The 24,860-nt window shown below is 44.5% G+C and overlaps 1 protein-coding gene across 1 annotated transcript in view; it reads right to left on the bottom strand.

Moving 5' to 3' along the window:
- Positions 1-24,860, bottom strand: part of ITGA9 (integrin subunit alpha 9) — a 347,247-nt gene that overhangs the window by 49,468 nt on the left and 272,919 nt on the right. The window contains exons 21-23 of the mRNA XM_043885509.1: positions 22,161-22,250; positions 20,016-20,124; positions 13,189-13,296 (exon numbers count right to left, since the gene is read on the bottom strand). Of these exons, the coding sequence (XP_043741444.1) occupies positions 13,189-13,296; positions 20,016-20,124; positions 22,161-22,250 (307 nt within the window). The remainder of the gene's footprint in view (positions 1-13,188; positions 13,297-20,015; positions 20,125-22,160; positions 22,251-24,860) is intronic.

Raw genomic sequence — 24,860 nt, 5'->3', positions numbered from 1 at the left:
TACTGAATATATTATGTGAGAACTTTGAAGCAAGGTCTGAAAAGTGGAATTGTTGGTATTTGTACTTTTAATTCTGATAGTTACTGTCAAATTGTCCTTCATACCAACAGTACTTGAGAGTGCCCATTTTCCCTCATCTTAACCAACAGTGGATATTAACAATCTTTTAGATTTTTGCCAGTTTAATTGGGGGGGGGAACACTTCACTTTCATTTGAGTTTACATTGCTCTGATTACTGGTGAGGTTAATGTTTATTTGCCATTTAAATGTCTTTATGTTTGTCATTAAAGTTTCTTCTTTTATGAATCTCCTGTTCATATTGCTCTCCCCATTTTTATAATTTTGGGCCTTTTCATCTTTATATGTGTAAGTCCTTACATATTATTTGTATGTGAACTATGTTGCCAGTATATTCTCCCAAATATCTTTTAGTTTTGTTTATGATGCATTTTGATCATGAAAGACATTGATATTTTCATAGATTTAAACTTGTTGATCTTCTCTTATGGGCTTTAGAATTTATAACTTGCTTAGGAAGAAGACCTTTCCCATACAAAGATTATAAAAATATTCAGTACGTTTAACTGATATTTCTTTTTTACATATAACTTTTTAATCCATCTATTTTTTTTCAATCAGTTACCGGTTTTCTAAAATTTCTTCCCAAGTGGATAGACAATTTTCTTCATATCATTTATTATGAAGGAGTCTATGTATAATACTTCTATTGTTTGGGATGATTATTTCATCAGATATTTTTTCTTCCCCCTTCTCTCTATCCTCTCCTCTGGAATTTTAATTATATGTATTTCAGTAAGCTTTACGGTGTCCCACAGGTCTTTGAGGCTTTACTTGTTTTTCTCTACAGTTGGCCTTCCTTATCCACAGGTTCCACATCTATGGATCCAATCAACCACAGGTTTAAAACATTTGGGGAAAAAAATTCCAGAAAGTTCCAAAAAGTAAAACTTGGATTTGTCACATGCCAACAACTATTTATATAGTATTTACAATGTAATTGCAACTATTTAAAATTCTGATTACATTGTATTAGTTACTATAAATAACCGAGAGATTATTTAAAGAATATGGTAGGATGTGTGTATGGGCTTCCCTGGTGGCTCAGTGGTAAAGAATCCCCCTGCCAATGCAGGAGATGTGGGTTTGATCCTTGAGTCAGGAAGATTCCCTGGAGAAGAAACGGCAACCCACTCCAGCATTCTTGCCTGGGAAATCCCATGGAGAGAGGAGCCTGGTGGGCTACAGTCCATGGGGTCTCAGAGTCAGACAGGTCTTAGTGACTAAACAACAACAATAGGATGTGTGTAGACTCTGTGCAAATACTATGCCATTTTATACAGGGGATTTGGACATCCATGGAATTTGGTATCCATGGGGAGTCCTGGAATCAATGCCCCACAGATACTGAGGGATGACTGTATTTTCTTTTCTGTTAGTTCTTCAGAATGAATTGTTTCTACCAATCTATCTTCAAGTTTGCTGGCTCAGCTCTGCTACTGAGTTCCCCAAGTAATTTTTCATTTCACTTTCCAGAATTTCTACTTGGTTCTTTTTTTTTATAATCTCTATCTCTTCATTAATATTCTCTATTTGAGGAATCATTGTTATCACACTTTCCTTTAATTCTTTAAACATGTTTTTTTTTAGTTCCTTAGACAGATTTATAAGAACTGCTTTGAAGTCCTTGACTGCTAAGTCCAACATCTGGGCTCCTCAGAGATAGCTTCTATTGATTCCTTTCCCCATCCTGCACAGTGCTTTCTCTAGACCTATTTCTTCGCATGTTTTGCAATTTGAAAAAAAAATCTGAACATTTTAATGCATAAGTATTGCAGCAACTCTTTTTGGGGGTGGCAGCTGCTCCTTTTTTTGTTTCTCTTCTTTGTTTAGTGGCTTGCCTGGACTAATTCTGTGGAGCTTATTTCTCATGAAGTATGTAGCCTCTGATGCCTCTGCTAATGTTTTTTACACTTGTTTTTACTTTTAAGCCTGGTTTCCTGAGGCTGTCCTGGATCAACACAGCTTAGTGGTCAGTCAATGACTGGTCAGATGTTTTACATAAATACCTGGATCTCCACCCTTAGCCGATGGACTTGTGTGTGGCTTAGGGAATGCCTTCAAAGGTAAGGCAGTTTATAAGCGTGCCCAAGCTTCTCCTTTGTGCATTCACAAAGCCTCAAATTCAGTTGATTATCTTGGATTTTCTAGGGAAAAAATAATATCATTTGCAATAGGGATAGTGTGTTTTCTTTCCTGACAGTAAAGGTTATTCCTTTCCTTTTATTGTTATGACCTCAACATGACTAAACTGGAGAGACAAGAGGAGGAACTCACGCCTCCACTCCGTGCTTAGGTGGCAGGGCTCCTAATGCTCCACCATCAGGCTGAAGTGTTCTATAGGCTCTGATAGGGGACCTTAGTCAAGTAGAGGAGGTTCCCTTCCAGGCTTGCCTTGCTGGAAATTAAAACAAAACAAAACAAAACCTCACAAGTGGATGATGTATTTAATTTTCGACTTTTTAGAAGCCCTCATCAAAGTAAGCAGCTGGCTGTATCACCTTTAATCACTTTACTATTAAGAGTGAATAATGCTCATCAGTTTCATTATGGAGAATCAACCTAGCCTTCCTGGGTTATATCCTACTTTATTCAGGATATATTCTTCTAAAGGGAATTGATTCGGAAACATTTATTTAGAATTTTTGTATCTGTTTTCAAAGTGAGTTTGGCTTGTGGTTTCCTTTTCTGTGTGAGTGCCCATTCTTCATTTCTGGTTTCTGAATCAGGGTTATATTAGTTTTCTAGAACAGGCTGTTCCTTCATCTTCTACTTTCTGGAACAGCTTATATAACATAGAATTACCTGTTCCTTGAAGGCTTGGTAGAACTTACTTATGTAGCTATCTGGGTCTGGTGCTTTTTTAGGGCACAGGTCTTCAGCTATGTTTCATTTTTCTTTAACTATACAAGTTTCAGGTGTACAACATTAAAATTTAACATCTATATACTACTTTCCCATTTCTTCTAAGGTAATTGGTCTAGCTATATTATTTTACCTCATAGGTAAAATTAAAATTTACCTCAAAGGTAAAGTCTAAAATTTACCTTTTAGACTTTTTACATGTGTGGAAATTATATTGTGAATAATTTAAAAATCTTCTTCATGTGACTGTAGTTATTTTATCATTTCTAGGGTTGGTTGTTTTTTGGCATTATTACTCTTTTTCCTTTCTTGATCGAATTTGCTGTAGGTTTGTCTATTTTATTTGACAAAAGAATCCCCAGCTTTCAGTTTTACTGATGTACGATACTCCCCCTGCCATTTCATGACTTTCACTTTATCTTCAACAGTATCTTCATTTTTCTTGCTTAGGAATGAAAATATTTTATTGTTCTTTTTTGAGCTCTTGTTATCAATTTAGGTCATTTATTTTCAGTCTTTTCTGTTTTCTACATGTAAGTAGTAACATTTTCTTCTGTGTGGGTTTTGTCTACATCCATGAGTTTTGATATGAACAAGCTTTCACTGTCTTTCGTTTCTAATTTGTTTATCCCTTCCTCTACAATTTCTTTTTTTATCTAAAAAGTTAATTAGGATGGTGTTTAAAAACTCCCAAGTAGTTCTGTTTTTGGTTGGCTGCTTGGCTAAACTTTTGTGGTTACCTTCCAAGTTTATTGCATTGTGGTCTGAGTATGTGGCTTGTATTACTTTGACTTTAGAAATTCTATTCGGATTTGCTTTTGTGGTGTAATACATGGGTAATTTGTGAATGTTCACATATGTTTGAAAAGACATGCATTCCCTTATTTATGTACTAGGAACTCTACTAATTGCTCCAAATACGTTAACTTGTCCCACCTTCACCATGTGAGGTAGATAGCCTATTCACAGAGGAGGAAAATAAGCTTGGAGAATTTAGGGGACTTCCTCAATGTTACCAAAAGCTGGTAAGCAAGCAAGTACTAATGAAACCCAGACATTATGACTCATTTTGTCTTGGTCTTTCTCTCTCTAAGAGATCACAATTGTTAGCTGCATTAGTCAAATACATGATTTTTTGAGGAAACTGTAATAAATTTTCCTGAAGTAACTGTGAATGTGTAAATTTCTCCTTGTTTTTCTATCAGGAGAAACAAAACTCTACATGTGTTCTATAGCTGTGTGACTGGTTATGTAAAAATTCACTTAAATTACAAATTCTCATTGGGCTATATTTTTAATCATTCTAAAATACATTTTTTTTTGCCATTTAATATTGTTTTTGCTTCAATTCTATTTTGTTAGCTATTAATATTGTTATATTTGCTTTCTTTTTGTTAGTATTTGCCTTATCTTTTTTTGGATGCCTCATAGTCATTTTAAAAAGTGTGTCTCTTATAAGTAACTTATGCTTGGGTTTAAAAAATACCAATCTAGGAGTCTCTGAATTTCACTAGGGCATTTAATTCATTCTCAGTTATTCTGATTATTGATATGTTTGGATTTATTCTTGCCATCTCATATATATATATATGTATGTATATATGTATGTATAAACATATAAAATTTTTTCCTTTGCCTTCTTATTCATGAATTCTTTCCTTTTAAATGCTTCTTATTTTTTAGTGGTTTGGATGTCCCACATTGGTTTTATTCTTCTAAGTTGCCAGTACAATTATTCATGTCAATGTATGGCAAAACCCACCACAATATGGTAAAGTAATTAGCCTCCAGTTAAAATAAATAAGCTGATTTTAAAAAAGATAAAACGTGTTTTTTTTGCACATTTAAGCTTTATTTTTATCAAAGTCTTGAGCTAACCAGTACACAAACTTTCTTTGCTTGTTTTCACTTCCATCCTTCCAGCCTCCTAACTCTCATATTGACAGCATTTGGATCTTCATACTAGATAGTTTACAAAGCTTAACTGGCATTTTTTCGGTCCTTTCGCACTACATTCTTGAAATCATTCAAGTTTCCGATCCACTACTTTATTCTTTTATATCCATTCTACTACACAGCTCATATACTAAGGGTTTTATTTGAATGGTCAAAATTTTAAATTTACAAAACTCTAACTAATTCTATTTCATGGGAATACTGTCTTTTGTGTCTCTCTGAAGGCATCAATCTTGCTCATTGTAAAATCTTATTCTGTTTGCCTGGTTAATACACCTTCTGGTGGTAGTTCTTTTTTTGAGAGCAGTTGGTGGCTCACTCACTGTCCTGGGGGGAATGCTGCTCATTCTGTTCATTTCAGTACAGTCACTGAGAGTTGGTTTCATGTCCAACTCTTTGCAAAACCATGGACAGCAGCATGCTGGGCTTCCCTGTCCATTACTGACATTTGGAGCTTGCTCAAACTCACGTCCATTGAGCCAGTGATGCCATCCAGCCATCTCATCCTCTGTTATCCCCTTCTCCTCCCACCTTCAATCTTTCCCAGCATCAGAGTCTTTACCAATGAGTCAGTTCTTCGCATCAGGTGGCCAGAGTTTCAGCTGGAGTTTCAGCTTCAGCATCAGTCCTTCCAATGAATATTTAGGACTGATTTCCTTTAGGATGGACTGGTTGGATCTCCTTGCAGTCCAAGGGACTCTCAAGAGTCTTCTCCAACACCACAGTTCAAAAGCATCAATTGTTTGGCCCTCAGCTTTCTTTATAGTCCAACTCTCATATCCATACATGACCACTGGAAAAACCATAGCCTTGACTAAATGGACCTTCATTGGCAAAGTAATGTCTCTGCTTTTAAATATGCTGTCTAGGTTGGTCAAAGTTTTTCTTCCAAGGAGCAAGCATCTTTTAATTTCATGGCTGCAGTCACCATCTGCAGTCATTTTGGAGCCCAGAAAAATAAAGTCAGCCACTGTTTCCACTGTTTCCCCATCTATTTGCCATGAAGTGATGGGACCGGATGCCATGATCTCAGTTTTCTGAATGTTGAGTTTTAAGCCAGCTTTCTCACTCTCCTCTTTCACTTTCATCAGGAGGCTCTTCAGTTCCTCTTTGCTTTCTGCCGTAAGGGTGGTGTCGTCTGTGTATATGCTGCTCATTAACTGGGTGATTCTTGGTGGCCTGCTCATCTTCTGTCTTCTCTGTTGATTGAGTCTGCCTGTGGTGACTGGGTAGTGGGCAGTACTCCCAGGAGGGGTGAAGAATAGTACAGGGGGAAGCACATGAGGTCTGAAGTCAGACAGACCTGGCTACAAATCCAGCTCTGTTACTTACTAGCTGTGCAATGTTAGGCACATCTTTGAATCTTGGTTCCTTAACCTGGGATAATGACCTTATCTTATGGAGCTGCTGTGTGGATTAAATTTAACAGCACATAAAAAGGCTACTAAAGCCTTGGGGCAGCAGTAAGTTGAGTTCATCTTTCATCAGTTACTCGGGAGAAATTTTTTTTACTCTTCAGCCTTTGATTAAATTTTATAGATTTGATGGTCTCAAACTACTTTCATTAAGCAGGTATATTTTCCTCAGATCATCCTGGGGGAAAACAATTCAGTCCTCCATTTCTAAATTTAAGCTATTGCACGGTCACTGATATATCAGGTGTATCTTTTCTTCAGAGGGATATGGATATCCTCATCACAAAATAATTAAAGTTCTGGTATTAACTGACTCATTTTGGCAAAAATTTGATCATGGGCAGCCTTGTCTGGTGTACATGCATTGGAAGGGTGGTTATAATTTACTAAGATATAAGTCTTGCCACCCACCTAGATGTTCTAATGGATATTGGTATTAACACTCTATTTATATCAATATCCTAATGGTACCTTATGGCAAAGTTATTGATATGTCTTCTTGGAAAATTATCCCTCATTCATACACTATTTTACTTCCTGGAAATCAGATCAGTTCTTTAGAATCACTGCCCAACAGCATGGACAGAACAGGCCAAAGAGATAAACCTTTTCAGAAGGAAGAAAGAAAGGCATGGCATTTATTTCATGTTTCTTCTAGACTAATATCAGAGTTCTTTGAAAGACCCAGGGCTTTTACCTGGAATAAAGTTCCACCTTTGCACTCTGCAAGCCATCATTTATGACATTTTTCTTCTTTCATATTAAGAGCCAAATGCCAAAGCCTTCTCCTCCAGGGTTATAAAGTTGCTCATAGACAGGTTTTCAACTTCAACAACTTGATGTTTGAGTCCTGAGACAACCTCCCATCTTTTCCCTTGAACCTTCATCCCATGTGAATAAATTTAACTTTGGAGCAGGATTCCACTCAAGGTCAAACGGTCTTGCCTTCATGAGCCATAAAGCTTGCGGCACATGTGCTACCTTGGTCCTGTCTTAGGCCTGTACTCAGGGGCTCTGCTAAAAGGCTCATTTCTGCAGCAGGCCCACAACTAGGTGAGGTCGTTACATTTTCCAGGCCAGTTCCCATCTAGCTGTGTGAGAGAAGCTGTATCCTCAGTCTAAACGGGAACCTACTTGCAGGAGTGACTGCCTGTGGCTTGCCTCACATGGGCAGTCGGGCCCACAGAAACCACTGCCCCCTGCAGCAGCCCAGTCATTTGCGGCAATATCCACAGCATGTGGTCAGACAGCCTCTAGTGGCAGGGGGCCTGGCCTTCCCCAATCCTAGGCCAGAGAAACGAAGGTGTGGGCGCACAAGCACACACACACGATGCACCCTAGAAGGAGTGATGCACCTTAGAACCTCGCCAGCTGTCACAGGAAATGACAGGGTTTAGTACTCACTATCACGGTGCCAAGACGGCCATCTGCCGTATGCCCCAAGAAGACGTAGAGAGCACTAACCTTCGGGTGCATGTATAAGAGGTGCGTGGGCTTCTCAGGTGGTGCTAGTGGTAAAGGGCCTGCCTACCAGTGTAGGAGCCGTAAGAGACTCAAGTTCGATCCCCGAGTCAGGAAGATCCCCTGCAGGAGGGCACAGCAACCCACTCCATTGTTCTTGCCTGGAGAATCCCACGGACAGAGGAGCCTGGTGGGCTGCGGTCCATAGCGTTTCAAAGAGTTGGACACGACTGAAGCGACTTAGCACACATGCACATGAGAGGTGGGCAGAGAGAATGGAGAACTGGGTACCACCCCCACCGTACTCCTTCACACGCTGACCACTCCCTCTGTCTGTAGTGTTCTTGTCCCCACATGCTCTCCTGGTGAGCACCTACACATCCCCTAAGCCCTGACTCCAAAAGCCTGCTTTCTGAAGCGAGTCCCGTCCCCTCTCCATGGTGGGCTCTGCACATTCCTGGGTCTGGCCATGCCTTCATGACCGCATTTGGTACATGGCGCTGCAACTGTATTTCATAGATCTGTCTCCTGCTAGACTGCATTTCCACCTGTGTTGTGTGATTTATTCCTCTTCTCAGAGCCTGGCACATCATGGGTGCTTTCTTTGCCAGTGTTTGCAGGATACATCAAGAATGATTCAGCACTTGCCATGATTTTTAGTTTAGATGGACCGTCCTTCTTCCCCTTTCTCACTCTATCATTTTCATGGTCCTTCCCACTTGGACTCCTGATGGTCTCCATGGTCACACTGCCCTGCCTGTGTTTTGGCTGTGGTGTGGGGAGTCAGGATCCCCACAGGACTTGGCACAACCCCAGTGGGTGGAGGCAGTGGAAATGCCGAGTCATTCCTCAGACCACCACCAAGGCAGTTTCTAAATAAAACGCAAGCAGGGTGGAGGGGCTCGGGACACTTGCTCCAAGGAAAGAAGATCAGGGACCATGGCTTGGGTGGGTCCCACCCAGTATGAAGGGGTCCCACTTCACTGGGATCTTTATACAAATCTTTCCCAAACAAGCATTCTCCAAAAGCCATTCTCCATTCACAGGCAGCTGGACCTCAAGAGTCCTGTGGGAGAACAAAAGACTCTGTGGTGAAACCTAGAGGCAGGTCTGTCCTGTCTAGAAACCCCAGACACTTCTAAATGAATTCTGAACCAACAGTTAGAAACGTGTGTCCCAGGCCGGTAAAGAATCTACCCACCAAAGAAGGAGACAAGGGTTCGATCCCTGATCCGTGAAGATCCCACATGCCATGGAGCAACAAAGCCCGAGCATCACAGCTACTGAGCCCATGCTCTAGAGCCCAGGAGCCACAGATACTGAAGCCCTGCACCCTAGAGCCCATGTCTGCAAACAAGAGAAGCCACTGAAATGAGACACCCATGCACCACAAGGAAGAGCAGCCCCTGCTCACCACAACTAGAGAAAAGTGAATGCAACAAAGACACAGCACAGCCAAAAATAAAATAAGTAAATACAATTCTGAAAAAGGGAAACTGTGTCCCAGACAGGGGCACAGGTGGGGTGACAGCCCAGGCCCCTGGGGTCAGCCAGCATGCCCACCCTCAGCAGGAAGGTGGATACCAAGGGTGCTGCTGAAGGGAGAGAAACAATCTGAGGGTCCCCTGCAGTGTGGGGAGGTTTGGCAGATACACCCTCCCTCAATGCCAGCTGTCTGTCCCTGGGCTTCAGTTGGCTGAAGAGGTAACTGGCTCCTGGCTGCCCAGGGGCCTGTCCAAGGCTAGGGAATGCTGGTGGCTGAGGGTGGGTTCTGGAGGAGATGCCCCCAGACTGTAGGGGTACTTCTTGGAGAACATTAGGAGAAACTGGTTTCTCCTAACAGGAGTGAGTCTGACCTGTACCAAGCCACCCAAATTCCCAGAATGAGAAGCCTGTTCTATCCGAAGTCCTGCAGGGCCAGAGTGGAGGGCGTCATAAGCTGTGTGAACCGCACCTACTCCAGTGGGCTCATTCTGGGCCCTGCTGAGCATGGGCGGGGCCGAGGCTGGGAAGCTGGCTGAGCTGCAGGACGCCCTTGTTCTCGGCCCTTTAGGCTTTATAGCAGAAAATCTGCTGCCCAATGGCCTCTGAAACAGTACCTGGGACTCCTGCCTCATCACTGCATCCATCATGCACCAGCTTTTACATTTTCTACTCTCATCATCACACTGGTCTCCAGTAATGGCTATCCATGCGAACACAGTGCTTCACTACTTGCTTAGTGAGATCTGCAGGCGAGCCTGATTTTCCACACCACACAAACACCGTGGGCCTCTGAACACAGGCTGATGTATCCAACCAATGGCTTGGCTGTCCTTGAGAATTCTGTTACATACTTTTGAAAATTCTCAGTACGGTTTTGAAAATTGAAAGGGTCTACTTCTGAGAACTCAGAGAACGGAATGCAGGGAGCTCACAGGACTTGGGTTTTTTGAGAGCTCATTCAGCGGGATGATCGGTCGGGCAGTTCTACAAATCTTCAGAGAAACCACTTCTCATGCCTTTCTGCCAAGCCAGCTCTTTATAAATGCGTTCCAAATTGGAGTAGCTCTTGCTTGGTCAGATGATTAGTAAAGAGAAAAATGGGGCTTCCCTGGTGGCTCAGTGGTAAAGAATCTGCCTGCCAATACAGGAGATAAGGGTTCAATCTCTGATCCAGGAAGATTCCACACGCCGTGGAGCAACTAAACCCAAGTGCCACATCTACTGAGCCTGTGCTCTAGAGCCTGGAGCCACAGGCACTGAGCCCATGCCCTAGAGTCCATGCTCTGCAACAAGAGAAGTCACCACAGTGAGAAGCCTGCACATCGCAGTCAGAGAGTAGCCTCCATTCACCACAACTAAAGAAAAGCCCGTGCAGCAATGAAGACCCAGTACAGACAAACATAACAAATAAATAAATTCAAAAGAGGGAAAATTCTTTAAAAAAAAAAAAAAAGAGAGAGAGAGAAAAGGGTGTGTCCTTGGTTCTGAGATACTTTCAGAATCACAGTGAATTACATCTCCTGTTTCTGTCAATAAATAATTTTGCCCACGAGGGAGCAATCTTCTCTACCACTTTACTGATGTTCATGTGGACAGCTCATAGCACATGCTCTATGAGGAGAGCATCCCCCAGACATGGGGAAAAGGTGGAGTGGCTGGTGAGGTAAACAGTATGTCAGGGAGCAGATGGGAGCACGTGGGCAATGGGAACCTCATGCTAAGTTCAAACCGTGGTTGCAGTAGGTGCAAGACACTGGGGGCTCTTCTTCCACTATTTCAGCAGTGCTCCAAGGCACGGGCACTTCACGGAGCAGGAGTGAAAAACTGTGAGGGGTGGTGATGGCTGAGCAGGCAAGCCAGGAGGGGCACCTATTCTGCATTCAACATTTCCTGTGGTCCAGGGTTTCAGCCCATGTGATCCAAGAGGACGGCAATGCGGGAAACCATCATCTCTATCACGTCATGCTTTTGGAGCCTCCTGTGAGCTCAGATGTGTCACATGCCATGGGCCTTGCTGCCCTCATTTTCAAGGTATCCATGGAGAGACCATCCATCTGTCTGGCTAGCTGTCCCTCACATCCCCATGTAAGAGCAATGATTCAACAATGCCCTCAATGTGGACCACACGCCCTCTCCTTGGGCAGTGACTCTCCTGAGCATCACACACCCTCCTTCCCATGAGGGGTCACCCTCTCGTCCAGCTGCTCCGGACTCTTAGGAGCACTGAGGTGATTTTTTATCAGCATGAAACTTTTCTTGAATTCATGTGGAAAGAGTAAGTGATGTTTTATAGCATGAACTTTTTTTCAGTCCACAAATACCAAATATTTACTGAACACATATTATACTCTAAGTATTGTGTATCGGAGTCCCTAGAGATAAGAGTAGCGAGCAGATAAAAGTCCTGTCCTTATACTGTGGGGGCCAGGAGAAAGATAAACTGGTCAAATATGGAAATATATGGTGTGCCAGCTGGTGATGAGGGTGATGGTGGAATGGTGGATAAGAGGTTCTGGGACACAGGTTGGTCAGGGAGGGCCTCTCTGAGGATATGATATTTGAGCAAATACCAGAAGGAGGTGAGGGCAGAGGTCATGTGACTCTCTGGGGAAGGGTGTGCTGGGTAGCGGAAGAACCGTGCAAAATTCAGGAGGTGGGAGAGTGTCTTCTATGCTCTAGGACCAGCATGGAGGCAGGATGACTGGGATAGAGAGAGGGGAAAGAAGGGGAGAGGTCAGAGAGGGGCAAGAGACAGGCTGTGAAGCTGGCTGAGGTGCTGGAAGAATTCGGGGCACAGGTGAGCTATCGGAGGGTTTTGAGCAGAGGAGTGACATGACCTGACTTACATTTTGGAAGCCCAGCTCTGCTGCTGGGGCAGAAACAGACAGCAGGGGGGTAGGACAGGAGAAGTGACCTAAGTGAAGAGGCCACTGTAATAAACCAGATGACAGATGACAGTGCCTTGGACCAGGGTGTTGATGGTAGAGGGGTCAAAAACTAACATTCTGATTTGGGGGGAAGGTAGAAACATCAGGTTTACTGATGGCTCAGATGTGAAGCGTGGGAAAAGGTATTAAGGGTGACCCATGCCACTGGAAGGATTGAGCAGCCATTTGCTGAGATGCAGAAGGTCATGGAGGGAAGCAGGTTTGGAGGGGTACCGTTGGGAGTTCAGTTTTGGTTAAGACAGATTCCTGTTAGGCATCCAGGTAGGGATGGCCTGAAGGTAGCTAACTATCAAAGTCTGGGATTCGTGGGAGATACGTAGGCTGGAGAAAAACAATTAGTGTCATCAGCACAGACTGAATATAAAAACATGAGTGTTGGGGAGATTTATGAGACTGAGTGTAGGGGAAAAAAAGGCCCTTGGGACCTGTAGGAACTGGGAAGATGAGGAGAAAGCCAATGAGAAGCAAATGTGATGTCCTAGAAGCCAAGGAGTTGGGAGGAATGATCATTGTTGAGACAAAAATCATCTACAGTTGACTTGGGATCAAGCAGAATAGCATATTCTGCATATGAACTTGAGTTTCCACCTACACTTATGTCTTATGTATGAATCCTTCACCCTCCAGGCATCAGTGGCCCTATGAGAATCTTTATGAGTGCTGGTGAATCTGCCCCTTAGAAACACACATTCAGATACATACAAGACTGAAAACAACTATGGAGGCTCCAGGAGCTGGCAAAGTCCATCCCAGAAGTCAGGTTCATAAATATCCCTTGGCGATCCCCAAAGAGGTTTTCTCATGGTATGAACCAAACTGTCTCAATGTTGAAGTTCAGAAATTGCAGGTTTCCCAGCTTTTCCAGGTATGTTTCCATAGGTTAGAATGAGTTAACCTTTCTGGGCTCTTGGGTGGAACACAAAATGTGAATGGGCTGGCTCAAGTCTCAAAGCAAGCGTGAAAACGAATGAGAACTCACCACCATCTCCTGCACGTGAAACATCTCTGCTCCACCAGGTGACAGTCGATTGGGGAAGGAGATGCTGACAGATGACCCAGGAAGGGTGCTTGGCCCAGTGTTATAGACCTGTGGGTGTGAGACACACAAGGCATGTTTTAATAGAAATAGAGATCTTCATTTCATGTCTACATTATATATTCTAAAATCCTTTGAAATGATACACAGAGATACTAGGGTTTAGGATCTAGAAGGTCATGACTTGAAGTGAAATACCAAATGATGGGAGATTTCAATGACATAGAAATCTTTCTAACGTGCATTAAAAACCCACAAACTTTCAAGTTACCTTATTCCCCCCATTAGCATTTTCTTATCTTTTGCTGCTAACAATTATACTTATTTTGACCTGGAAATTTACTCGTAGACTGTTACACGGGTGGGAGTTTAGAAATAATCTAGATTAGTAGTTCTCAAACTTTTAACACATATCAGAATAATTAACTGGTCTTCTTAAAACCTAGACTGGAGCAAGGTCACATCCAGAGTTTCTGCAGTGGTAGGTCTGGTTAGGGCGGGGGCGGGGGCTGAAGGGTTTGAATATCTTTTTTATTTTGGCCACGCCACATGGCATGCGGGATCTAAGTTCCCCAATCAGGGATCAAACCTGGGCCCCTGACAGCTGGAAGCTCAGAGTCCTAACCACTGGACGGCCAGGGAAGTCCTGGACTTGCCTTTCTAAAGTTCTCAGGGTTCAATCCCTGGTCAAGGAACTGGATCCCGCATGCAGCAACTAAGAGTTTGCCTGCCACAGTGAAGGTCGAAGAGCCTGCCACAACTGAGACCCTTTACAGCCAAATAAATATTGTTTTGTTTTGTTTTGTTTTTTAAAAAAGTTCTCAGGAGACGCTGATGTTGCTGGCCCAGAAAACATACTTTGAGAACCACTGACCTGGTCCAACTCCGTTCCTTTCACAGTTAGAGGTAACTGAGACTCTCAAAGACAAAGTGGGTTATCCCCAAACCAAATGATCTAACTTACAGAAAGGAGATTTTCACTACACTATCTAGCTGATTTGGTTTCTCCATAACTTTCATCTTACCACTTGCTAATACTGTTGGATGACATCTGTGCACATCTTTTCTGTCCCAGTACTTGGTCCTATAATATTTACCGCTTTCATCCCCCACATAGTCCTCCCCATTATTTGTCTCCAGCAGCCCATCTCCTGAGAAGTGAGAGGAAAGATGGCAGCCACTAAAAGACGCATGAGAGAAAGGAGATGGAGCAGAGACTGACATGAAACTCAAGGAAGAAGCAGAAGATGAAGAAGAGTAAAAAAGATGGGCAGATGTATAAAGACAGACAGTAGATTAGTGGTTGCTAGGGCTGGGGCGTAGGAGGAATGAGGAGTGTGGCAGGAGGAAGAATGGCTTCCCAAAGATGTCCCTGTCCTAATCCGTGGAAATTGTATGTTATATTACATGGCCAGGGGGATTTCAGGTTGCTAAGAAGCTGACTTTAAAATCAAGAGATGATCTTGGATTATCCAGGTGGATGCAATGTAATGACAAGGGTCCTTATACAGGGAAGTGGGAGACAGAGTCAGAATTAGGGAAATGTACTGTCAAAAAGATGCAACCACTCATTGCTGGCTTTGAAGATGAAGGGGGCCATGAGTCGAAGAATGCGGCAGCCTCCAGAAGGAGGAGAATCATCACAGAAGAGAGAAACAGATTATTCCCCAGAAAGGAACACAGCCCTGCTGACACCTTGCTTTTATAGACCAGTGAAACCCTTGCAGACTTCTGTCTGCAAAACTGTAAGATAAATTTGGCACAAAGTCTGTAGTAATTTGTTATAGCAGCAACAGAAGACTAATATAAGGAATGACTGCTAATGGGTATGGAGTTTCTTTCTGAGGGTGAAAAAAAGGTTCTAAAATTAGATTAGGGTGAAAGTTGCACAATTCTGTATGAACACAGAATTGTGGGGAAAGTCATTGCATTGTACACTTTAAACAAGTGAACTCTAAGGTATGTAAGTGGTAACTCGATAGAGATGTTAGTTTATTTTTAAAAAGATGGGTAGGAGCAAAAGAGAGGAGTGGCCTGGGGACTAGAGAGAGGTTTCAGGGCATCTCCGAAGCTAAGGTGAGCAGGGCAGAGCCTGGCGATGGGTTAGACAAGTCAGCAGATCTTCACACTTGGCAGAATATATAAGGCTCTAGCTCCATCCAGCTCTTCCCTAGAAAACTTGTCTTTGTTTTTTGGTTTTTTTTTTTTTTTTTTCCTTTTCAATAGTGGGTTTTGCTTCAGAAAACAGACACAAAAAGCCATCGAGTGGATGAGTAGTTGCTGCCAACTCTTGATTCAAAAAGAACACAATTCACCCATAACAACAACCCTAAGGCACAAGAAAAGGAAGGACTATCCAACCACAATGGAAATCGCTAATTTGAAGTGAAACGTGAGAGTACAGAATTGAAGGGAAAACCTATTGACCTGTCTGGGAAATCCCAATTAAAGTATGAGCGAGGAAAAAGAAGTTCATTTTGTTTTGCATTAGTTCATCCACCAGAACCAGACAGATGGAGAGCTTATATTACCATATTTTTAACAAATGTCTTAATGTTTGACTCTCTGCAAACGTTCCTGTGTAACATCTGCATTATTTTTCACCATTATTTTTCAAATGAGGGAAATCATTGATTTGATTAAAAAAAAAACAACTATTGATGGTCAATAAATTTTTATGTCTGTGAAGAAAAAAACTCTGATGAAACTTTGAAACCAATTCTAAGACCAGTGTCTCTGCCTTTCTCCCATGAGCACTTGCAGCAGAATCTTTAAACAATGACATAGCTTGTTGAATATTAGCTTTGAAAAGACCCAGAAAAAAAATCTCTTTATATGGAAAGTCTCGTGCCTTTTTTCAGGAGAGATTTGCCAGAATAACGCTTCCCTGATGGTTCAGACAGTAAAGAATCTGCCTGCAATGAAGGAGAAATGGCTTTGATCCCTGGGTCAGGACGATCTCCTGGAGAAGGGAATGGCAACCCACTCCAGTATTCTTGTCTGGAGAATTCCATGGAAAGAGGCTACAGTCCATGGGGTCGCAAAGAGTTGGACACAACTGAACGACTAACACTTTCTATCCATTTTCCTGACCCTATTCTCCTCTACTATCTCCACCTTTTTCTGGATCACTATCACCATCAAACTGGTCAGTGGCTTTCCTGCAGGACGGTCAGAATCATGACAATTATACCAGAAAACAAGTTGTCAGAGAACTGTAAGGAAACTGTCAGCTTTGCTAACCCAAGAAGATTTCCTTTCCATCAGTGACACACACTATCCATCTTTCAGACCCAGCCAACTTCCTTAATCCTGAACAGAAAGCTATGTACTTCCTCAGGCAACTGATAATCAGGAGGAGAACCTTAGGGTCATGCCAGTCACTCACTCCCGGGGCCCTGATTCCCTAGCCTGTATCCTGTGCAGGTCAGAAGAAAGCTCTTTGTCTCAATGTGAAACTTTACGCTCTCCGTAAAAGTGCCTTCAGAGAAACATGATGTAACCACAGGCTCTCAGATTTCTTTCTTTCTTTCTTTTTAAGAGGAAGAAGAGAACATTTTGTATATATTTTCTAATATCTTTTCATATAACTTCTGTTCCTTTTTGCCTTCTCCTATCAACACTATTTGTTGAGACATGGATGGACCTAGAGACTGTCATACAGAATGAAGTAAGTCAGAAACAGAGAAACAAATATCACACACACATGGGATCTAGAAAAATGATATGGATGATCTTATTTGCAAAGCAGAAGTAGACACACAGACATAGAGAAAAAAATGTATGGATACCAAGGGGGAAAAGGCAGGGGGTTGGGGAGGTGGGAGGAACTGGGAGATTGGGATTGACATATATACACTATTGATGCTATGCATAAAAAAGATAGCTAATAAAAACCAATTGTATAGCACAGGGAACTCTACTGAATGCTCTGTGGTGACCTAAATGAGAAGGAAATCCAAAGAAGAGGGCATATAGGTATACATATAGCTGATTCACTTTGCTGTACAGTAAAAAACGAATAGAACATTGTAAAGCAACTATAATAAAAAATAATAAAAATTTTATTTTATCAAAGTATAGTTATTTACAGCGTTGTGTTAATTTCTGCAGATACCCTCTTCATTACATGATGTGTGTCATTTGAACCCGTCTAAATAATTTACCTGACTGTATCTTTTACTGTAAGACACCTCCAAAACTATACGTAAACAATTGAAACTAAAGCGGCTTCCCTGATGCCTCAAGTGGTAACGACTGCACCGGCAATGCAGGAGACACAGGAGACGGGGATTCAATCCTTGGGTTGGGAAGATACCCTGGTGGAGAAAATGGCAACCTACTCCAGTATTCTTGCCTGGAGAATCCCATGGACAGGGGAGCCGAGGGGTTTCCAGTCCATAGGGTCACCGGGTTCCAATCAATACGGTCGCAAAGAGTTGGACATGACTGAGCACACACGCATAAGTAAAATGAAATAACTTCATCTGGCCTTTATCTGTTTTCTGTCCAACTGCAAAAAGCAATGGAGAAAAAGAAACTAACTGTGAGAAGGAATTCGAAACCACAGAGGTCCTATTCCGAGCAATCACTCTAAAGGTCTTGAAAGCAAGGGTGACCCCATCTTTCCCTTTTCCCTTGTAAATCAAGCATAGGGTGTGACAGCATGGGCTTAGCTGGCTGGGAGGCGCCTCCTGTCTGTGCTGGGATGTGTGTTATCCATCATGACTTTGGAGGTCTCTTGCCTGGCAGAGAGCTTTGGCGAGAGGGAGACCATTGTTTGCAAGAGACCGCAAATATGTTACTGTCTCTCTCTGGACCCTCACCCTGTCATTATTTGTCATCCCCTTGGTCCACCTAGGAGAGGCCACAGGGAAAGAAAATAATAATTATTTGGCCATAGCAGTGGATGCCAGACCGAGAAACCATCTTCTCCATAGGGAAGGACGGAGGGAAGGCAGGAGAGAGCTCTGGGAGAAAGACGTGGGATGTGGATTACAGTACACTGGCTCCATCACTTCACCCCCAGCTCCTGGCAGCTGCTGAGCTACACAGGGGTGTCCCAGGTAACACCCGCCTAATCTTGGCCCCAGCCCAGCCACTCCCAGCTCTTTACCCTGCAGCATGTCCTCTCCTCGTGGGCCTACATTTCCCACATTTGTCAATTAAGGAGAATGTCTGGACGATGCGTGGTCCCCCTAGTTGTATGTTCAAAGACCCTCCTGTTGAACAGTGCTGGCCTTGGCGTCTGTTCTTAGAGAAGGGATCAGCAAATGAGGGCTCGCACACCAGATCTGGTCCACCACCTGCTTTTGTACATCCTGTGAGCTAAGGTGGTTTTATGCTTTTAAATGTTTGGGGAAGAAACAGAAGACGAATATGTCACGATATGTGAAAATGATGTGTGCTGTGATGTGCTCAGTTGCCAGTCGTGTCTGACTCTTTGCGACCCCATGGACGGTAGCCCACCAGGCTCCTCTGTCCACGGGGATTCTCCAGGCAAGAACGGAGTGGGTTGCCATGCCCTCCTCCAGGGGATCTTTCCAACTCAGGGATTGAACCCAGGTTTCCCGCATTGCAGGTGGATTCTTGACCGTCTGTGCCACCGAAGAAGCCCAAGAACACTGGAGTGGGTAGCCTATCCCTTCTCCAGGGGATCTTCCTGACCCAGGAATCAAACCAGGCTCTCCTGCATTGCAGGCAGATTCTTTACCACCTGAGCTAGCAGGGAAGCAATTTTATATCATGCGAAAATGATATGAAATTCAAATGCCAGTGTCCACAGCCACAGTTTTGTCCTGGTTTCTGGCTGCTTCTGCACTACAGGAGCCTAGCTGTAGAGCTGCTGTGGAGACTGGATGGCCTGCAAAGCCTAAATACTTACCCTCTGGCCCTTTGCAGAAAAGGTTTTTCCACCCTTGGTTTAGAGAAGGACAATGTCCTTCATAGTGTTCACAGTCCACACCGAGTGTACCTGCTGGACACAGTGCTTATGTGATAAGGAGAGCCAGCCCTGCTCTTTGGGGAGCAGCCTGTCTCCCCGCCAGGGGGAGTTCCCTTCACTCACACTGCTGTGCTAATGTAAAACCCCACTTTGAAAGGCTGCTCCTTTGTGGGAGGTGTGGGTGCCTGGCTAAGTAAGCAAGGAGAAGCCCAGGAGTAACTGTGCGTGTGTATGCTCAGTCACTTAAGTCATGTCCGACTCTGCGACCACATGGACGGCAGCCCGCCAGGCTCCTCTGTCCACGGGTTCTCCAGGCAAGAGTACTGGAGTGGGTTGCCCTGCCGTCCTGCAGGGGGTCTTCCTGACATAGGGACTGAACTCATGTCTCCTGCGTCTTCTGCATCACGGGTGGATTCTTTACTGCTGTGCCACTGGGGAAGCCCCCAGGATGAAAAGGCCATGACAAATCCTCGAGGCTGCCCTGCCCACAATGTGAAGAATGATAGAGAACTGAAAGGGGTCCTCTGTGGACCATTTGGATGGGGATGCGTGCCTGGTCCAAAGGTCTGTTGGGGAAGGCCGCATTCATCACGCAGTTTTCCCTCCAAATGTTGAAAAGCAGAGGGGTCTACACAGCAGAGTACCAGGCAGCAAAGGGATTATTTCTGTGTGTGGTTACAGAAAACACAAACACACACACACATCCAGGCTGAGAAGAGTTTCTCTTAGAAAGAGACTGGCCCTTTGGTTGCTTTTCATAGAAGGCACATCCCATGGGCCCCTCCCTTGGTACCCAGTGATAGAGAAGGTCTCCAAGGGTGGGTACCTGAAGGGTGACGTTGAGGGGTTGGAAATGACACTCCTGGTCATCCAGCTGAATGAAGTTGGATGCGTCCACAGACTCGCCATACACAAAGGAGGTTGGAGACATGATTCTGAAAGAGGAAAGCATGAAATCTGTCATCCCAATGCAGGGTCACCACAATCCTAGGAGCTCAAACATCTGTCTCTATTGAATCTAGAGCTCAAACATCTGTCTCTATTGTATCTAGAGCTAAAACATCTGTCTCTATTGGATCTAGAACCTGGCTCCCCTCAGGGTCCCCCACCAAATGCTTTGCTCTGGAACTGCTCTTTCTCTCTCTCGTAAATGGACACAGCCAGACTTGTGCTTTCCAAGCAGACATTCCCAGTAATGTCTGGTCATCTTAGGTCAAATCAGTAAGTTCTGTATACAGTGTAATAGCAGTACACTTCTAAAATGAGGAGGAAGACCATGGCAGCTTTGATTTCAGTTTTTTAAACTGGATTATAAAATTACACATGTTCTATTTTGTCATTTGAAAAACATTCTGTGGAGTGAAAAAGATTATGACAATGTAAATGAATTATATGTTTGGCATTCTAAGCCCCACTCTGTAACAAATTACAAAATAAAGATTTTCAGACTACCAAGATTACTAGAAATTAGGTATTAAAAATTGAGTCCTTAAACTAGCAGTCTTTTTCTTCAGATTTCAAACAGTGGCTGTGTAAGATGTGATGAAGAATTCCAGCTCAGTGTCAATAAACCCCAGGCTCATTTAAATTCCTGGAAAAGTAATGGATTTTAGATGAGATTCTAGAAGCTGCTCACTTGCCTAAACACAATATTGTAAGATTTTTGGTACCAAGTCTAAATAGAAACCAATTAACCTATTTTCAGCTTAAGTATATTGGTTTAGAAATGTAGTGAGCTGCCACCCAGGTCAAGAGTGGGTTCATTTAAATGAGTGCCGTTTTATGTTCCTGGAAAGATCAGAGGTTGACTCATTTGTTTAACTGAGGGCTTCGTTGGGGGCTGTTAACACCTCACAGTGAGGCCTCCAGGGCCTGACAGCAGGATCAAGGGAGCCCTGTTTTCTCTTTCATCCCCTAGGACAGGGCTTGGTCCATGGACATTCTCACTGTGTGTGTCTGAGGAGATAGTAAATAAACTACACGGTTAAAAATAGAGCCACGAACAGAGGCAAATCTGTGTTAATTTGCAAATATATTCCACCAATGCCTCATGTCTAAAGAACTTGATGAAAAACGCCAGGAGGCCGGAACGCCCACCGGAGACTCATTCCTGACACCCAGCAGAGCAGGGGAGCTTTGCAGGCGCGGCTCCTCCTGCAGCGCATTAACTTTTCTACTTGCAGCTAAGGCCAGGACCCAGGAGCACTTGAATACTGAAAAATGAGAGACTTTGAACCTCTAGAAAGTTCAGCTTGCCTGTGGGGCAAAGGTTCAAGAGGTCTTCATTTGATCTAAACTAATTGTGCAAATCCTTTTCCCTCTATCGTGCTCTGTTTCTGAAGCCGGAAACAGGAACTGACTTCTCATTTTTCCAGGCCTGTGTTTTGGCTGAAAACCGCCCAGAGTTGTTTTGGGTCCCTGCTGCCTGCAGCCCTTATTTCCAACAATGCCAGTGGCATTAAGCGGTTATGGACTTCAGCCAGACAGTGTGCCCACTGTGACTGGCCCTGCCCACCGGCTCTGCAGGAGGATCGGAAACATGCAAAGCCAAAGCTGACTAGAGGCTACTCAGAAAGCAGGCCCGCCTTCCCTGGGACACATTGGCTGTAACCTCTGGCCCAGCAGCCTTTGGCTGAGATTTTAATCCCAGGAATGGAGCTGCCTGCTACCTTGTGGCATTCTGGAGCAGTGGGCGCTGGGAAGAGATGCATGTAAAGGTGGACAGAATGTTTGAAGGAATTATGCAGCTTACACCTGTCATCACACTTCTTGTATAATCTACCAAGTGTGTGGGCAGCTGGGAAAGAGGAGAAAACAGGGAGGGAGGAGGGCATGAGTCACTGCAGCTAAAGCTTCACCCTGCATTTCCAAGGCAGGCAGAAGTGGAAGCGGCAGGGCCGCCAGCTCCTGGCTATACAAGCAAACACAAGAGAAGCACAGAGTTCCACTCCAGGCAGCACTGGCTACTCACCCTGTGATGGACGTGTCCACCTCGTGCATCAGCGGCACCGTCAGTGTGAGGACGTTGTTGTGAAGGGACTCTGAGCGCTCCACGTTGCCGCTGTGCAAGGAGACAGAGGACGGGATGCCGGTCAGCACAGCCTGCCCGCGATGCGCCTCTCCCCTCCCAGGGAGTGACCGCTCTCTGTTCTGCGCCTTTTTACCCTCAACTCTGTTTCTGGCCCCTGTATGGCATCACAGTGGGCACTCTATGGTTTCAGCTGTGTTCCCCACCCCATAAAAATGTGAGGGCAAGTAGTGCATGGGGCAGGTGACCCCAAAAGACAGCAGTGAGGAGACAGGAAGGCAGGCAGGCAAGCAGGGCACATGATCCAGGTCAGCCGGGCTCCATCTGACCAGGGAACTCCAGGAGGCAGCTTGGAGTACCCACCCTCATCTTCCAACTGAGGCCATGGGAGCTGATCAATGACTCCTGAGACCTGCTGGGGGGTGGGGGTGGGGGATTAATTCCCTGGCATGTGCCCTATGTGCACAGTTAGTGAGGTCTGGCCAGACAAAGCCTCAGGCAGAAGCGTAGGTGCTGGGAATGGGAACTGTCCAGTGTGCGTGGTAGAGGTGAGCTCTGAGAGGTTATGGGTGGGCACCAACAGCGTGTGCTGCTTCTGCAGGGCTTATTCTGTTAATAATGGACAACCAAGTTTAGGGCACTGTAGCCGGGAAGAGGTTTGCTTGCATTTAGCAGCTATTTCCCATCTAACGGCATTATCCATCATCCACGGACAACCAAGCTCAGGAGAGAGGCCCTGGGTAGCACCATCTCGATAAATGTCATGGGAGCTCCTGCTATAGGACTTCTGGCTCCAGCAGGTTCACATACAGGCCTCCTCCTTGGGGTGAGGAAACACAGAAGGGGGGAGGCTTGCAGGGTCATTCTGGAAAGGTGACCACAAGGTGGGTGATGGTGTTGAGGGCTACCATGTGCCAGGCACACCCCCTGGCATGACGGAGCTGGGTCTTCAGAGTAAGCCCAGAGGGAGGGGCTCACCCACCGCTGATGGGTAAGGAGCAGCTCACTCAGATTAGGTAACTAGTCCCAAGGACCCAGAGCAACTGGATTAGTCTCCAAAACCAGTGCTTTTCCACTGTGATGCCTTTTCCTGACGCCAGATTTGGGGGTTTGGGGGAGGGGAGAAGAGGACAAAAGAGAAGACCCAGTTTCCCTTCACAGCTTTATGAGATTTCAAATATGAACTGTGATTATTATTGCAGAAGAGCAATTGCCTGGGAAAAAAGCACGGCTATTGGGAACACGGTGCTGAACCTGGAACCTCACTTGGTTCTACCACACAGAATGAACACGGGGTCCCAGCTGAAAGCTAAGTTCACCCTCCAGGGGTGGAAGGCAGGACCCGCTGCTGAAGTTTGGACACAGCTCATCCAGTCCACTTCTCACCACATCATCCCCCAAACTTATGCAGAATTCCTCTCCCCACCAGCAAGTGCTGAATGCAACTGTTTTTCAACAGGCTCACAGCCCCTCTCCCCCTTTCTCCTATTGTTCTGAAACAATGGTGCTCTGTGACTCTGACCCCTGACTTCTCTTCTGTCTTCCGCAGATGAGGTGACATCCATCACGGTTTGCAGAAGCAGCAGGATCAGGTGCCCATCCAGCCTCACTCCCCTGCCTTTCCTTTCCCAGCGGCACAATGAACGCTGTGCAATCTCCGCACAGGAAAGACCAGAGTTAACTCCTGAATGGATGGGGGGTGGCAACACCTGGGCCTGCTCCCTGCCCCCACCCAGCGTCCTGCCAAGTCTGAGTCATCAGTTCCTGATGGAAGCGCCACCCTGTGCCCTGCCATTTGTCCAGCCACCTGTGGCTGCTGGCAGCTCTGGCCCAACAGTCTCGTCTGTCATCGGGGGACCGCTCCAGACTGAGTGAGGTTGCAAAGTTGAGATAAAGAGGCTGAACATCAAAAGGCCCACAGTTACTCTGCAAGCTCGTGACTAAGGATGCTTCTCAAGGTCTGCAGAGCCAGGCTGCCAGACAGAAGCTCTTGAGAAACTGTTTAGTCTCAAATTTCTGTCCTTCTAAATCCACAAGTAGGCCAGAGAGCTTCAAAGGGTGGTGATGGGAAGAAAAGGACGATTGGTATTTTGACTGTGGCTTTCAAGATAAGGAGCTTTAAGGATCTTTCCGTCACAGCAGGGAGTCAGGTGCTGTGGGTGCCGTCTGGGACAGTAAGATCAGATTTTCACCAAAGTCTGGAGAGTAATTGGTGCCTGAGACATTCAGCTGCAGGTTTAATAGGCAATATAGTTTCTTTAACAACTGTAATTCAAGTAATATGAAGATTCTGATTATTTAATTACTTAAGCTACCAATACTAGGCGTTCAGTGATGCTATATAGAAATATTAATGTACATAAAAGGATGTTCTTGAATTTGTAAATTATAAGGGTATTCTTACGTACCCAGCACTGTATCTGATAAATAATAGGTGGTTAATAGATGTGTGTTGAGTGAAACTGTGCCCAGTATAGAGTAAGGGACTACACAGAGTTATCACTTGGTGAGACTTTAAAAAAATATTCAATGCCCAGATCTCATCCCAGACAAATTAGATGAGGTTCCCTGTAGGGTGGACCAGGCATTGGAAGTTTTTAAGGCTCCCAGATGATTCCAGTGAGCACCGAAGATTACAACACC

This window comes from Cervus elaphus, chromosome 24 (assembly GCF_910594005.1).
Source record: "Cervus elaphus chromosome 24, mCerEla1.1, whole genome shotgun sequence".
Lineage (NCBI taxonomy): Eukaryota > Metazoa > Chordata > Mammalia > Artiodactyla > Cervidae > Cervus > Cervus elaphus.
This window is presented reverse-complemented; position numbering and strand designations above follow the sequence as displayed.